The sequence below is a fragment of the Colobus angolensis genome, unplaced genomic scaffold (assembly GCF_000951035.1).
Source record: "Colobus angolensis palliatus isolate OR3802 unplaced genomic scaffold, Cang.pa_1.0 Scaffold79, whole genome shotgun sequence".
In the NCBI taxonomy this organism is placed as follows: Eukaryota; Metazoa; Chordata; class Mammalia; order Primates; family Cercopithecidae; genus Colobus; species Colobus angolensis.
In genome coordinates, this window is record NW_012121709.1 from 1177993 (window position 1) to 1193646 (window position 15654).

At 54.9% G+C, this 15654-nt stretch overlaps 1 protein-coding gene across 1 annotated transcript in view; it reads left to right on the forward strand.

Annotated features, from left to right (window-relative positions):
- The first annotated feature begins 509 nt into the window (after window positions 1-509).
- The window catches only part of DTX1 (deltex 1, E3 ubiquitin ligase), a 54847-nt gene continuing 39702 nt past the window's right edge, over window positions 510-15654 (forward strand). Inside the window, exon 1 of the mRNA XM_011928730.1 lies at window positions 510-1496. Within this exon, the coding sequence (XP_011784120.1) occupies window positions 1238-1496 (259 nt within the window). The 5' untranslated portion in view covers window positions 510-1237. The remainder of the gene's footprint in view (window positions 1497-15654) is intronic.

The following is a 15654-nucleotide window of genomic DNA, read 5'->3' on the forward strand; positions in this document are numbered from 1 at the left end:
GGCGGTGAGAGCGCGGGTGCTTAGGGACCCCACCCCCGGCTCCAGCTGGGGGCCCGCGAGCGGCTCGGCGACGTCTGAGCTGGGGAAGGGGGGCTGTTATCCCCAGGGCGGGAGGCAGAGACGGTCCAGCTCCTGGCTTCGCCCCCTCCGCGAGGCGACCCCCGAGGGGCCCTGGGCCGCGCCTGCAGCTCCGCTCATCCCCTAGCTTCCCGACGCATCCCGGCGCACCCGGCATCCCCCCGGCAGGGTGAGGGCCCCAGGGGAAGGGAAGGCTCTGGGAGCCAAGGAGGGCACCCCCCAGGCGGAGAGTCTCTGAAAACCGCGCCCCCGGCCCCAGCCCTCCCTCCAGGCCTGCCCCAAGGGAAAGCGGGCGGGGCGACCCCGTACGCCCCCCTTGCTGTCCCCCTTCGGTCCCCCATTGTTCTCAGCCGAACGCTCTCCTGGGAATGGGGGAGGGGGTGCTGCGCTCTCCTCTTAAAGGGCCCTCTCCCCTCTTGTCTCCTGGCAGGTCGCGAGCACGAGTGGGGTGGGGCGTGCCCACGGGCCCCCGCCCCCCTCGTCCCCCAGCCCAGCTCCGGAGCCGCAGTCCAGGCGCACCCCCCGGGGGTCCGCGCCGCACCCCTCCCCCGTGTGTTCTGCAGCCACCCAGGCCTTCCAGGACACCGTGGAGAGGGAACAAGGGGGCAGGGACGCCCCCTTCAGCAGGAGCCGTCGGAGAAGGGGGCCCGGACTGGAGGGAGGCAAGAAGCCCCACTGAAGCCAGGCGCAGGGTCTGGGACGCAGTTGGGAGGGCACTGACTGAGAGCCGCAGGAGCAGCAGGCTGTGGCCCAGGCCTCCTGGGTGACAGGCCCTGTCTGGCGGGGAAGAGGGACCAGAGACAACACTGAAGAGGCTGGACCTAGAACGGGGGCGGCTGCCTCACTCCCTACCTGAGCCAGCCGAGGGGGCCAAGGACTTTAGAGCTGTTTCCTCCGGCCTAAGAGAGACACTTGCTTTCCAGGGCAGCACCCTTTATCCGAGAAGGCTCTGCAGGGAAGAGGTCTTTGCAGCCTGGATGGCCACCCCACATTCCTTTAACGGAGGCCTCTAGGCCTCAGAGAGAACCCAGAGTTAGAAAGGAGGCCAGACGGTCCTTGCTGTCCCCCTGGGGAGAGAGGAAGTTGCCGCCTGCTGCCAGGCCCAGGAGTAGCTGGGCCTGCAATAGTGGGGGACCTGGCCCCTGAAGCAGTGGCGGCCATGTCACGGCCAGGCCACGGTGGGCTGATGCCTGTGAATGGTCTGGGCTTCCCACCGCAGAACGTGGCCCGGGTGGTGGTGTGGGAGTGGCTGAATGAGCACAGTCGCTGGCGGCCCTACACGGCCACTGTGTGCCACCACATTGAGAACGTGCTGAAGGAGGATGCTCGCGGCTCCGTGGTCCTGGGGCAGGTGGATGCCCAGCTTGTGCCCTACATCATTGACCTGCAGTCCATGCACCAGTTTCGCCAGGACACAGGTGAGCAGACTCCCCACCCACCCCATGCCACCCGCCCTGCCGAACCACCACTACCTTGCAGCGTGGGCTGCTGAAAATCCCAGTAAATCTGATCCCAAATCCCTTCCCTGTCTCCCTGCCTCACCTCCAGAAAAACAGGGCAGTCTAACCTTGTCCAGTTTAAGACTTGGATTCCAATACAGCCTCTGAACAAGTTGTAGGGCCTTGGGCAAGTTGCATCCTCTCTCTGAGCCTCAGTCTCCTCATCTGCATAATGGGTAGATCAATATCTCTCACAGCTGAGTGAGGATTAAATAAAATGGTGCTCACTGAGCACAGAATCTAGAATAGCAGTAGCATGTGATTGTAGAATAAGGGCTTCACATGCACTTCCTCATTTGATTTTTTCCAAGAATCACAGGCAGTAAGTCTGTTTATTGTTGTATTATTATGAGTCCCATTTTACAGATGAAGAAACTGAGTCTCCCAGAAGCTGAATGATTTAAACTCAGAGCTGGGATTTAAACCCAGGTGGTTGAATTCCAGAGCCAAAACTCTTAACTGGTATCCTGTACTGGCTCCAAGTGTTGGTTTGGGGGGTGGAGTCATGCTGGTGGTAATTAATTGGGGATGGGGGGCATTGGTGGTGTTGATGGTGGGGGGGGCTGGCAATGATGGAGGAGACAGTGTTAGCAGTTGTGTTGGTGGTGACTCAGTGATAGTATTGATGGTGGTGGGGTCTTGGTGATAATGGAGGGATGGATGATGGTGACGTGGCAGTGTTGATGATGTCAGTGCTAGCGTTAACCCTGGAATTCATTGGTGTTGGTGACACTGACAGTTGTGTTGGTGGTGGTGCTGGAAGTGGTGTGATGGGGTGGTGATGATGGAGAAAATGATGTTGGTGGCAGTCTTCGTGGCCATGTGGTGTGGCTGGTAGCCCTATGTGTGGATGTTACTTCGTGGTATTGGTGATCCTGTTGTGGTTGTAATGATGGTGATGTTGATGGTTGTGTTGGTGGTAATGTGATAGGTGATGATGGTGATAAAAATGATGAGGTCCCACTCTCAGGCCTACTCTCTTTTGTTCTGGAGATTTGTCATTGTTTGGGAGATCTCCCTGAGTCATTGCCCAGCGGTATCTGTGACAAGCTCCGTGGGCAGTGGGGAGTGGTGGGATCCTGCCGTGTAGAAGCAGCCTAGAAATCCTTGGCACGTTTGACCCCCCAAGGACCAGCTGATGGGGTTTGGGGAAGTCCCTACAAATTCCTGGATGTCAGAACCACACGTAATAACCCCAGGCTAGTCGGGTGCTCTCCTTCTCTCTAGAGCTGTGCCAACCAATACGGTAGCCACCAACCACATGTGGCTACTTAAATTTCCATTACTTAAAACTAAGTAAAATGTAAAATCCAGTTCCTCAGTCTCACTGGCCACACTTCAAGCGCTCATAGCCACATGAGTCTCGTGGTACCTTGTGGGCCAGTGTAGATCCAGAACATTGCGTTATTGCAGACACTTCTATTAGACCGTGCTAGTTAGAAAGAAGGCCAGCCTTTCTAACTAGCACAGTCCAATAGAAGTTTCTGCAATGATTGGACGTTCCAATAGTCTAGAACATTGCTTGGTACCCCCAGGGTGCTTACCATGTCTAGAAACACAGGTGAATTCTTAACAAATGGCTTACTGATGGTACAGATTAGTACATCTATGTTTCCGTAACTCCAGGCATTGACCACCATCACTGGTGGTGCCAATTGTTTGTGCATTCCATCATATGATTATTTATTGATCTCTGCTGTGTGTCCATTTCTGTGCTAAGCACTGGAGTACAGCAGGGAGCAAGACAGAGTCATCAGTCGAGGTTTTCTGCTGGAGGACCTACACTGAAGGTCCCGGTGTGGTCAGGAAGCAAGCAAACATACCACCACAGAGACAATCAGTGGCAGATCTGAGAGCATGAACTAAACCTGGCCCAGAGGTACTCAGGGAAGGCTAGCCTGAGAAAGTGATGTTTGAACAGAGATCTGAAGAATGAGTGAGGGCGCCAGTGTCCCTGGCAGAGGGCACAGCCAGTGCGAAGGCCCTGGGGTGGGAAGGAGCAGAGGACATTTAAGTCCGTTCTGTTTGGGATGCATCTCCCACCAAGGGGAAGATGGAGCAAGATGCAACTAAGCAAGGACCCAGATGTACAGGCCTGGACAGCCATGCAAAGAACTTTGAATTTGATCCAGAGAGTAGAAGTCAGCATTAGCTCCATGTGCACATTCTTCCAGAGAGGCACCAAGGACCTGATGGAGGAATGGGAAGTGTTGCACATTGCCCGCCCCATTCTCTTTTCTCCGAGGGGTAGAGGGCAGGGCTGTGAGAGCAGAAGTGGGTGGACATCACTCCTTGCTAGGAGGCCTGGTGTTCTGCAGGTTCAGAGCTAATGCTGGGTGTAGCGATCCTCCAGGACCTAGCTGGGTGGGGGATGGGCGCCGGGGTCCTTAGAAGCAGGGACAGACTCCCCACAAGGCTGCCAAGTTGGCAACTCTACCTTTGATCCTCTTGTCTTTCGGGGGACCCCCATTTCTATTCCTAGCATCCCCTTATGTTCCCGAGTACCCAGACTTGCACACTCCCCTTTCATCAGGCCTCATTCTCTCAATAGTACTCCCCTTTTACGGTTCAGCCTCACTGGATCCCCCAGAAGTTCAGCTCCGGTCACTTCCCCTCACCCCCTCCCCAGAGCTGTTCACTCCACACCTGCCCCCTGTTTGCCGGAAAAGGGGAAAAAAAACACTCATTCCTAAATGGACTCCTGGGAGCCTGCCAGGAACCCCCTCCCACCCCAACCAGAGAGGGAGGAAGGCCTGGAAACCTATTGCGGTTGGCAGGAGACCTCGGCTGCCTGGGAATCTGCTGGAGAGTGGGGCAAGAGGCTTCCTCACCAGACATGTGAGGGTTTCTCCCCCGCTTTACCCAGGAGCAAAACAATGTCAAGAAAGGACGTCTTGTCCTCATTGGTAACGGACTGGGAAAGAGCCTCAACCGGCAGGGAGCAAACCTGAGTGCCAATGGTGTGACCTCAGGCCTCTCCAGATCTGTTTCCACATCCATGAAATGGGTGAGAGCATCACTTCTCCAGCAGCGTTCTCAGATTGACAGAGAGAATCTGGCTGACTTTATCCCACAAATATCAACGAATTATCTACTGTGCACATAGCACGGGCTCACCACTGTGTGTATGAGAGACCAGCAAGAGATCTTAAATCTTTTTTTTTTTCTTTTTTTGAGACAGTATCTCACTCTGTCGCCCAGGCTAGAGCACTCGGCTCACTGCAACCTCTGCCTCCCGGGTTCAAGTGATTCTCGTGCCTCAGCCTCCCAAGTAGCTGGCATTACAGGCAAGCTACTACATACCACACCCAGCTAATTTTTGTATTTTTAGTAGAGACAGGGTTTCACCGTGTTGGCCAAGCTGGTCTTGAACTCCTGGCCTCAAGTGATCCACCCACCTCGGCCTCCCAATGTGCTGGGATTATAGGTGTGAGCCACCGTGCCCGGCCGTAAATCTTGAAAATATTATATTTCATACACACACACACACTCCAACATAATGCTGTAAAACCCAAAACTCACGTGTATGTGCGGAAATCAACACAAGCTTCTGTCTAGATTTTCTAATTGTAAGATTCTCGATATGTTCATTGAAGCTGAACTTCAATTCTGGGGGGAGACTACCCTAGCTTTGCTAGTTTCCCAATACAGAAGCTGGCTGACTTTTTTCTGATCGCGTCAGATAATAAATCTTTTAAGCTTTGTGGGACCCACAGTCTCTGTTGTAACTATTCAACTCCATCAGAGCAGAAAAGCAGCATAGACAATATGTAAGTGAACGAGTGTGGCTGTGTTCTAATCAAACTAGTTGTGGACACAGAAATTTGAATTTCGTATCTTTTTCACAGGTCATAAAATTTTCTTCCCCCCCTGCCAACCATTTAAAAGTGTAAAAGCCATTCTTACTTTCTGAGCTGCACAATAGCAGATGGTGGGTGGGTTTGACCTGTGTGCTGCAGGTCACTGACCCCTGCCCTCACGTGTTCTTAACCTGAGCATGGGGTAAGACCGTGCTGGTGCCACGGAACACCCAGCATGTCTTCTCCACGCCTCATGGTGTGTACCAAGGTACACGTGCATGTGCGTACACACACACAGCACCAGCCTGTTCGCACAATGCTGACACACACACGCCCTGTGTATGTGCCTCTCGTGCAGTGCAGCCAGCGGAAGAAAGCCCAGGTGTCAGGCTGGGGCCGCAGGGGAGAGGCCAGGCTCTGGCCCCACGGGGGCTGCTGTTTGTTCAGCCGGTGCCCCCTCACCTTTCCCCTGCTGGGCTGTTTTCACTGCTCCCTGCAGGGGGTGAGGTTCCCTTTGAAGCCCTCTAGGTCCAGAGCCCAGAGTCTGGACTGGAAACTGGGGCCCCTCCACAGGGAGGCCTGATGCTGTGACCCTGAGCTGGATGATGTTAGATCAATCACAGTGGTGTCCCAGGCAGAGGGCTGGAGGGAGAGCCAGAGCTGGGCGAGGGTGGGTGGCTTGCTCGCTTTGCAGTACTGAGCCAAGTGCCCGGTTTCCCTCAAAGCTTTCTTTCTTCATTTCCCTCTGTCTCCAACCGTCCTTCCCACAGACAAAGATTGCCACATATGGGAAGCCTAAGGCCAAGGAGTGCTCAGCTGGTGGCTGGGCCGGGCCCAGGAGCCATCAGGGTCTTGGGGTGAGGGGTTGGCTGCCACCAGCAGTGGGGGAAAGGTTTGAGATTGGCTTTCTGCTCCCAGAGAAGAGGCCACAACTTCCCTGGGGGATCATTTACATCCCCTGCCACTGGGACAGCCGCCTCACCCAGACCATAAATTTCCCACCCAGTCCACACAGTTGGACAGAGGTGCGACTCAGCCACTTCTGCAGCAGCTCCCAGCTCACTCCCTGGCCTCGTATAGCTGGAGCTGGGGAGGGGCACCTATCTGCCTGGTATCTCCCATGTCGCTCTCCATGTGCTCCTGGAGGGGTGCATGGCAGCCTCCTGCCTACTCTGCTGATGGGATAACTGAGGCTGAGGGAGGCCAGCTGGGGACCATCCACGGATGCCATATCTGAGGCTGCAAGCCTGGCCTTTTCTGGTGCCCCCAAGCTGACCGACAGGTTGGAGTGGCAGGTGGTGGCTGGTTCCAGGATCTTCCAGCCTGCCTCTTTCCCCGGAAACCTTGAGCTTCACTCAGCCCTGGCCCCTGCCCTGAAAGTAAGCACTATCTGAGGACACTTAGGCTGGAGCCCCTTAGGCTGTTACCACCCAGATAGGAGGAGCTTTTCCCATCACCAGGGAAAGGACCTCCAGAATTTAGACACCAACTGGGGATAGTGAGGCCCAGAGAGGGTGAGTGACTTCCCCAAGGTCACACAGCCTACCAGTCCTAAGCTAGAGCCCAGGCCTCCCAGACAGGCCTTAGGGATAGAAAACAAGGTGACATTTAATGCCAGGGCTGAGAGAACCCCTTCCCCCTTCTCCCTTGAGAGCGCTCTTGGGGCTTGTTGTCGGAGTCTAGCCCAAGGCAGGGACAGCCTGCACTACCCTGGAGGCCTCCAGGTCTCAGCTCCTGGTTACAGGACCCTTTGGGACCCTCTCTCCAGCCTCCTCACTGGAGACTAAGGCTGGCTCTGATGCCAGGAGCAAGAAAGACTATGTGTAGGGGCAGGGAGCGGTCCATCTCTGGTAGCAGCAGGTCCAGCTAATCCACATGTGGGTGTCTCCCCAACCACGAGTCACACGGTCTGTATTTCCACCATTGCAGACCCATGGTCTCTGGCTGCTCAGCTAACTCCAGAAGCCTGTTTTGAAACTATAAATTCATCGCTCATATTTGGTAGTCATTGGTGGCTTCTCAGTACCAGGTCCTGGGATGGGTCTTGGGGACTCAGACAGAAGGACATAATGCATTTCAGAGTCTAATCTATGCACTTCAGATCAATTTCAGAGTCTAGTGAAGGTGAAGGCAAATGCATATCATGGGAATAGCCTTTGAACCCTCTGACTCATAAGGACAACAGATACAGAACTAAAACCCAGCTTGACCCCTGGCTGGCTGTGTGACTATGGGCAAATTCCTTAACCTCTCTGAGTTTGTTTCCTCCTCTGTAAAATGGGGATAAGAATAGTCCCTAGCTGGGAGGGTTGTCATGAGGATTAAATGAGATATGTAGGTAAAAGCATGGAGGATACAACTTTGCACGTAGTAAGCACTCATGCTCAAGGAAGAAAAATATTTAAATGCCTCACTAGGGAGATGCAGGGTGCGTTCAGCCATAGGGTGTGCACAGTGTATGCCTGGAGCCTCTGAGAGGAGGACTTCCTGGAGGAGGCATCCTTTGAGAGTGTGTGGTTTGGGTAAATAGAATGATGGGAGGAACACTTCCAGGTGGAGGAAATAGCAGGGGTCCTTCAGCGGGGTCCTGGAGGAGGGTCTCAGGCCTGGGTGGCAGAGGGAGGCTGTGATGGGAGATAGGGGATGGGTAGAGGAGGTCTCTTGGGGCCCACTGGGGCCTGGCAGGCTGGGCTGCCAGCTGCTGCCCTTTAGCAGCCAGGCCCCAGGGGACTTACAGCCACACCGCAGGACCAGCCTCATTAATCATGGGCCCTTGGAGCTGGAGCAGGTGGGGCAGGGGCAGCCTCAGGCACTTCCTACAGTCTGTCTGGGTTCCCTTCACCCAGTCAGCAGGCGTCACCCCCTTTTACACATAGTAAATCTGAAGCTCAGAGGGTGGGGAGCCACCTGCCCACACTGGGAAGAGGTGGATCTGAGATCAGATCCAGGTCTGCAGCTGGGTGGGCAGGGCCCTTCCCAGGCTCGCCCAGGCCACCGAGTACCTTGGACAGCACCATCAGCGACCCGCCCACGCTGGGGGTGGCGATGCCCGGGACAGACCCCCTTGCAGCTCTCTCCCTCTCCCTCTCCTCCCCTGACCCCTTTTTCCTCCTTCTTCCCTCCCTCCTCCTCTCCCGCTTCCTCCCATCCCCCACCTCATCCTTCCAAAGGAGCTGTGGAGTCTGACCTGGAGAGGAAGGAGGAGACGGAAGCTGTGATGGGAAGTGTGGGGGCTGGAGTGGGGGAGGTGATGCGGACGTGACAGGTAGCGGGACTGCGGAGGGGATGGTGAAGAAGGTGGTAAGCAGTGAAGGGCGAGGGGATGGGAGAGGAGATGATGGAGAGCGTGATTAGAGAGTGACGAGGAGGGGCCAGGAGGGGGAGGCCATGGGGAGGCCAAGGGGTTGGGGCAGGACCGGTCACAGTGGCTCCAAGTGCCCATTCAGGCAGTAGGTAATGGGGCTGGGATCCCTAACTCTCTCCCCAGTGTGATGTTCTTGGGGCATGGGGGTGCCTGGGGTGCTCCCGGGCCTCCGCCCGCCACCTTTGTCTCTCTCCCTGGGCCTCCATCCTTCCACCTGGCTCTGGAATCACAACCAGTGGTAGCCAGTCCCCAGGACAGTTCCAGGCCCTTAGTCACCCCCATGAGCCCACCCAGCCTCTGGGTTGACATAGACACCCCCACCAGCCCCTAGCTGCCTCTGGCTGACATCAACTGAGGACACGGGGCCTGGAACCTGGAACCAGCTGCCTTGGGGAATGCTGCTGGTGAGGGCCGGGCTATGGGTTCCCGTCTCAGTACCAGCTGCTTACTAAGAATCGTGGGGTGTGTAGGCCAGGTGTGGTGGCTCACATCTATAATTCCAGCACTTTGGGAGGTCAAGGTGGGTGGATCACCTGAGGTCAGGAGTTCGAGACCAGCCTGGCCAACATGGTAAAACCCCATCTCTACTAAAAATACAAAAATTAGATGGGCATGATGGTGGGCACCTGTAATGCCAGCTGTAGGAGACTGAAGCAGGAGAACCACTTGAACCCAGGGGGTGGAGGTAGCAGGGAGCCAGTGAGCTGAGATTGCGCCACTGTACTCCAGCCTGGGCGACCGAGTGAGACTCCGTCTCAAAAAAAAAAAAGACTTTGACCTTAAGTAAACCACACTCTCTCCCTGAGCCTCTGAGCCTCTGTTTCCTCACCTGTAATATGGACCTGATGATAGTATCGAACTCGTGTGATTGTGGTCACTATTCATTCATTCATCAGGAATTTCATGAGCACCTACTGTGTGCCAGGCAGTCCGGGCACCAGGAATGTCACAATCAACAGGACAGACACAAATCCCTGCCCTCAAGGTGCTTCTGTTCTGGGGGTAAGGGGTGGGGTGATGATGGGTATGATACAGGAGGCTAGGCGCCAAGGAAGTCCCAGCATATAGGATTGTCCCCCACCTTGGGGCCCAGGAGCTGCCGGGCTAGGAACTGAGTCTCCTCCAGATCCCGCATGGTTGTGTCCTTGCTCAGCCACCCTGGCCAAGCGCCTCTCCCTCTCTGGGCTCCTTCCATCATCCCTCTGGAGCTGCTCCAGGCTGCTACTGCTGCCTGCACAGACAGCAGTGGCAGGCTGGTGACGGGGTGCATGAGGGAGTCTGGCACTGGGCCCTGGAGCTGAGCACCCTGAGATGCAGAACAAAGGACGAGGCAATCAAAGGAGGCTGCCAGGACAGTCCTGCCAGCAGCTGCAGCACAGCCACCTCTTGTCCCGATGACCGACTGGGCCTTTGTCCCCTCCCCCTCCAACTGCAAGCAGAGCACAGCAAGAGGAAGCGCAGAGTTTACCTGGAATAGCACCTTCCCAGGGCCCTCCGCCTGGCTGGGGTAAGCATTGCCCTCCCCAGCTTCCTCTGTTCTAGAGAACAAAGGTTCATTCGTTCCAAGGTGTTACTCACCTGGCCCTGTGGAAATGACAGTCAGGGAGCCTGGGTCCAAGACCTGTCTCTAATTTGCCAGGTGATCTTGCCCAAGTTTCTCTCTGCAGCTCAGCTTACCCATCTACACAAAGGCTGCAAATTCAGATGCTTACAGGGCCTGGGCAACTAATAGAAGTGTGCAGTGTCTGGGAAGGCAGAGGTTTTTTAACTGTCTTGCTCTCCAGTGCCTGGTACGCAGCAGGTGCTCAGTAAATACTTGAAGGCATGAATGGGGCCAGCATAACTCAGCTCCTGCTCACTGTTGCCAAGGAGGCCGATCGCTGTGGCCCCACCCTTGGATATCTGGGGATTTCTGAAATCTGGACTGGTGTGAGTCTGCCCCAATTTTTAAATGTGAGGCTGATTGAGGTGGCTCATGCCTGGAATCCTGGCACTTTGGGAGGCTGAGGCAGAAGGATCACTTGAGCACAGGAGTTTAACACCAGCCTGAGACCCCATCTCTACCAAATAAAAATGAAAAAAAAATAGCTGGACATGATGGCACACACCTGTGATCCCAGCTACTCAGGAGGCTGAGGCTGGAGGATTGCTTGAGACCAGGAGGTGCAGGCTGCAGTGAGCGATGATGGCATCACTGCAATCCACCCTGGGCAACAGAGTGAGATCCTGTCTCAAATAAACACATAAATAAATAAATAAATATCGGTCACTATTTTAAAAATGTAAATAGCATGTGAACCAGAACAAAACCATATCTGCCCAGCTTGCAGTCTCGAGCCCAGTCATGAGCAGCATTCAGTTAGGTTCATTCAGATGTATTTGGTTATTCATTCATCCAACATTTTGCAAGTACCTACCTCCCCACACTCCTGACCACAGAGGGATGCCAAGGGGACTGTAAACCAGCCCAGCTTTGCAGAGACTGCCAGGCTGGAAAGAACACAGACACCTCCGCACCTAGTGAGCTATGTGCTTTGATGGGAGCATTGCAGGTGCAAGGTGCTTTGGCGGCCCCACGAAGCGAGTGGTTTGCCCTAAAGATGGCAGAGAAGATTCCAAGAAGACAGAGTGCTTGTGCTGAGCCAGAAGATTGAGAAAGAACTCAGCAGGGAGGCCAATGGGGTGGGGTGGGCAGGCCACTCTAGACAGATGGAACAGCATATGCAAATACAGAGACATAACCGCATACACGGTGTGTTCAAAGAATAGCTGGAATTTTGGTGTGGCTAGAGAGTGAGGCTGTGCAGACAGCTTGTGATAGGCTTCAGAGGCTACACTAAGGAGCTTAGACTGATTCCTAAGGGCACTAGGGAGCTATTGATAGCTGTTGAGCAGAGGAGTGACACAGCCTTGAGACTGTGAAAAATCCCTCTGGCTGCCATGTGAGAATGCACTGCACATTGCAAAGAGTGGATACTGGAACACAGGGAGAGGAGGCCCCTGCAACAGTGCAGGCTAGCACTCTGGTGACATGGGCCAAAGGGCCGACAGTGGAAGTGGGGGAAGTTCAAATCCTGGCTAGATTCAGTCTTCACTTAGTAGCCCAGCAGCTATGTGACTTTGGACTTCAGGCAAATTGCTTCACCTCTCTGTGCTTCACTCAGTGTTTGTACAAGACAGTGATAGTAATAGTTATCATTATTATCATACGTTTATTATCATTATTATCACAACAACCTGCCCGTAATTTTGTGGCTGAAGAGTTGACTTACATGAAGCATTTAGAACAGCGCCTGGCACATAGCAGGCCCTCTGGGAGTGTTTATTATTATTATTATTGTATTATTATTATAATTATGCCGTTTCACAGATGAGAAAGGAGCAGCTTGGAGGGCTCAGGCGGTGGAGGACTGTCCAGCCCTCTGTCCCCTCCCCCTCCACTTCCTGCTTTGCTGGGGATCGGACTCCCCTGCTGGGTGTGTGGGAAACCGGGTGACCAGAAAGCCCCCCACACAGCCCATGGCATATGAGTGCCCGCCTCCGCCTGCCAGCAGCTTCCAAGGTGGTAGCCTCTCCGAGTGCCACGCAGCCCCTCCGCCTTCCTTAGGCAGCGCTGCAGACCTCCTCTCCTCCCCTCATCTCCCCACCGCCCTGGCCTGGCTTCCAGCAGACCCTGGAGAACCTGGGCTGGCTTCAACCACGAGGAAACCACTAATGGGCCACAGTTTAGCCTGATGAGTCCCAGAGGAGAGTCTGGAGGGAAACAGAACACTGCGGGGTTATCGATCTTGAGGCAGGAGCCAGCGAGGCAACCTGGATCCACAGGCTGCAGCTCCAATCCCAGCCCAGCCAGTGCCCCCAGCCAGACTTCCATGTCTTCTCAGGGAGCCTCAGTCTCCCCATCTGCTCGATGGGGCTAATATTAGCACACACCCCTGGGGTTGCTGTGAGGACTGGGAGATGACATGCGTGAGCCCTCAGCACGGTTGCTGGCACTGCGGAGCATTCAGTAAGGTGCTGGGTGCTGCTGTTGTCCTTGTTGTGGAAGACAGAGGAGCAACCACGCAGATGCCAGCTAAGGGACTATTCCAGAAGGTCAAGTAGCAATCCGGGGTTGGAACCTCAGCCATGTCACTTACTTACCGTGCAACCACTGTGCCTCAGTTTCCTCCCCCAGAACATGGGCTCATGAGACTAAGTCAGAGGGAACAGCAAATGAAGCGAGGCGGCCTTGTGTGGGCTTCGGCTGGACCGCTCACAGATGGCATCCGGTGCACTCCTAACTGCTCCGTGCCTCTGTTTTCTCGCCTCTAAAATGGGCCAACAACACCCCCGCCTCCTAGGGGTGCTAAACACACCCTTTAGCTTAAATGAGCTAAACACAGCCTGGGGCAGAAAAGCGTGCTCTTTCGGGGTGGATGGCTGTTAGTATTATGACTTCTGGGTTGGTGAAGGATTCAGTGAAGTCTCTCACTGGGGCCCAGCCACTGCCCAACCCCCGGTCACAGCCCTCAGCCTGTGGTGGGACTCCCCCAGCCCGACAGGATGTCCCATGACTGCCTCCCACGTGCCCCCTTCCCGTCAGGGTCTGGGTGCCCCCAAACTGAGATCATTTCCCTCCGGGAAGCCAACCCCAAAGGGAGGGGCTCCCTGCTGGGCCTTGAAGCTGGCCCAGCCCAGAGAGGAACCATTTAGAGTCTGAGGGAGCGGCAGGAGGAAGGCTCAGGGGCTCAGAACCCTCCCCCTTCTCCAGAGTCAGCTGCTTCTTAAGGTTAAGATGTGGGGGCTGAGGCACCCACATACCCACCTCCAGGCAGCGGGGTCAGATCGGGACCATGCTCTAGGGCAAAAACCTCACATGGCTAAACAACAGAAGGTAAAGCTGAAGTAGTGAGCTCTCCATCGCTGAAAGTATCCTAGGCTGTGCTACCACTTGGTGAGGTCGAACCCCTTGGAACCAGTCCAGCCTGGGCCTGCCTTTACTCCACAAGTGTGGCATTATTCCCAGCCCTCTGCTCTCACCCTCCCAAGAGTTCACCTCTCTGGGCCTCAGTTTCCTCATCTGTAAAATGGAAATAGTCCTGGTCCCTCCCTGGAAGCAATGGTGTGAGGATGAAATGAGTGAGTGCAAGGAGATTGCTGAGCGCAGCATGTGCCATATAGTAGGTGCTCAGTAAATGCTAGCCTTAGTTTCCCTGATTCTCCGTGATGGTCTCAGCCTCTAGGTTTCCAGCTTCCCTTTCTTTTCATCTCTCAAGCTAGTTCTGTCTCTGACTCCAGCTCTCTTTGTATCTGCTTCAGTTTCCCATGTTGGCCTTGGCCTGTCTCTGACAGTCTCTTCGATCAAGTGCGTCTCTCTCTCTGTCTCTCTCCATCCGGCTGTCACCCTGTCTCTGCCCCAGGCATGAAGCAGTCACTGGCTGCTGTGGCTATGGCCGCCCCCACACCCGGTCTCAGGGGGCCCGGCTTGTGCAGTGCTCCAGCTGACACTGACCAAAGCCCCTTTCTCCGGTTCAGCTGGAAGAAGCCTGGAATTTTTCTGCCAAACATTTTTAAGCAACTAGGGAGGAGAGGGAAGGGGAAGACAACAAAGGCAGAGACACAAAAACAGGCCGAGGCACGGAGCCTGTGTCTGTCATAGGCCCCTAAATGCCTGGGGGACCCAGGCCCTGTGGCCAGCACAGCAGGGTGCCCTGAAGGCCAGAGTGGGGTGTGTTCTGCTCCGGGCCACCAGCCTGAGGCCCAGCCTCTCTCCCAGGCTGAAGAAACTCCAGCCCCTTCTTAGACCCATTGTTCTGGCTGAAAATCTAGGCCACGGCCACTGTGGAGGAGAAGGAGCATTTCCACCACTGCTCCCTTGGAAATCTTGAGATCGAAGTCCAGGCAGGTCACCAGGGAACCAGCTGCCCGCCCCCTCGGCCTGGTCCGCGGCCAGCCTGGGCCGGAGAGGCGGACGGATGGGCAGGCGGGCAGCGGCGGGCGCTGCAGGGTGCAGGGCCCAGCGGGGAGGACAGCAGCTGCCCTAATTACTCCCGCTCTCCAGGATCCAATCTTGTTTCAAAAGGACTCCAGGGACACAGCCTTTAATAACTACCAGTAAACAGGCAGGAAAATCGATACCTGGTAAATAGAGCCCTGGAGAGAGGGAGGCCTGGGCTAGCTGGCCCTGATGAGCTCCCAGAGTCCTTTGCTGCAGAGCTGGCCAACGTTGACGTTGAGAATCCTCCTCCCGGCCTGAGGGTCCTCCCCAGGGACCCCTCGACGCTTGGCCTCCACCCTGGGGGCTGCTTGCTTTCCAGTCGCCACTCCCTCTCCATCAAGCCCAAATTTTCCTCTTTCCCACTCCTCCAAGTGCCAAGTAGGTTGCCCGTCTCGGTTGCAGATGCCTTCTTTGCACCAGGCTTTGTGCCTGGTGCTCGAAACATAGTTGCGTATCTGACCTAGTAGTCTTTGTCCTCCCAAAAATCATCTACCAATGAGAATGACTAAGAACAAAAACAAATAATGACAGTGTGAGGACAGACATGCAATAAAAGACTGCTGCGTTTGCCAACTATAGCAACAGAACAGAGAAGCCCATGTTGGAGGAGATGAGCACATGGAGGGCTTTGTTGGGTGAATAGGAGTTCGCCAAGTGAACAAGGGCTGGGGGAGGATGAGTGTGGGTAACGTACGTAATATCAGCCATTATAGCTGCATTCATTGAGTACTTACTAAATGCTAAGTGTTCTGCTAAGCATCTTTGCCTATGCATTATCTAATTTTGTTCCCCCAGTAATTCTTTGGGGTAGATATTAATACCCCCATTTTATAGATAAGGGCACTGAGGCTATGTGTGGTGCCAGCCAGTTTTTGCACAAGACCTGAGAGACTTTTTTTTTTTTTTTTTTTTTTTACAGTTCTGACATCTTTT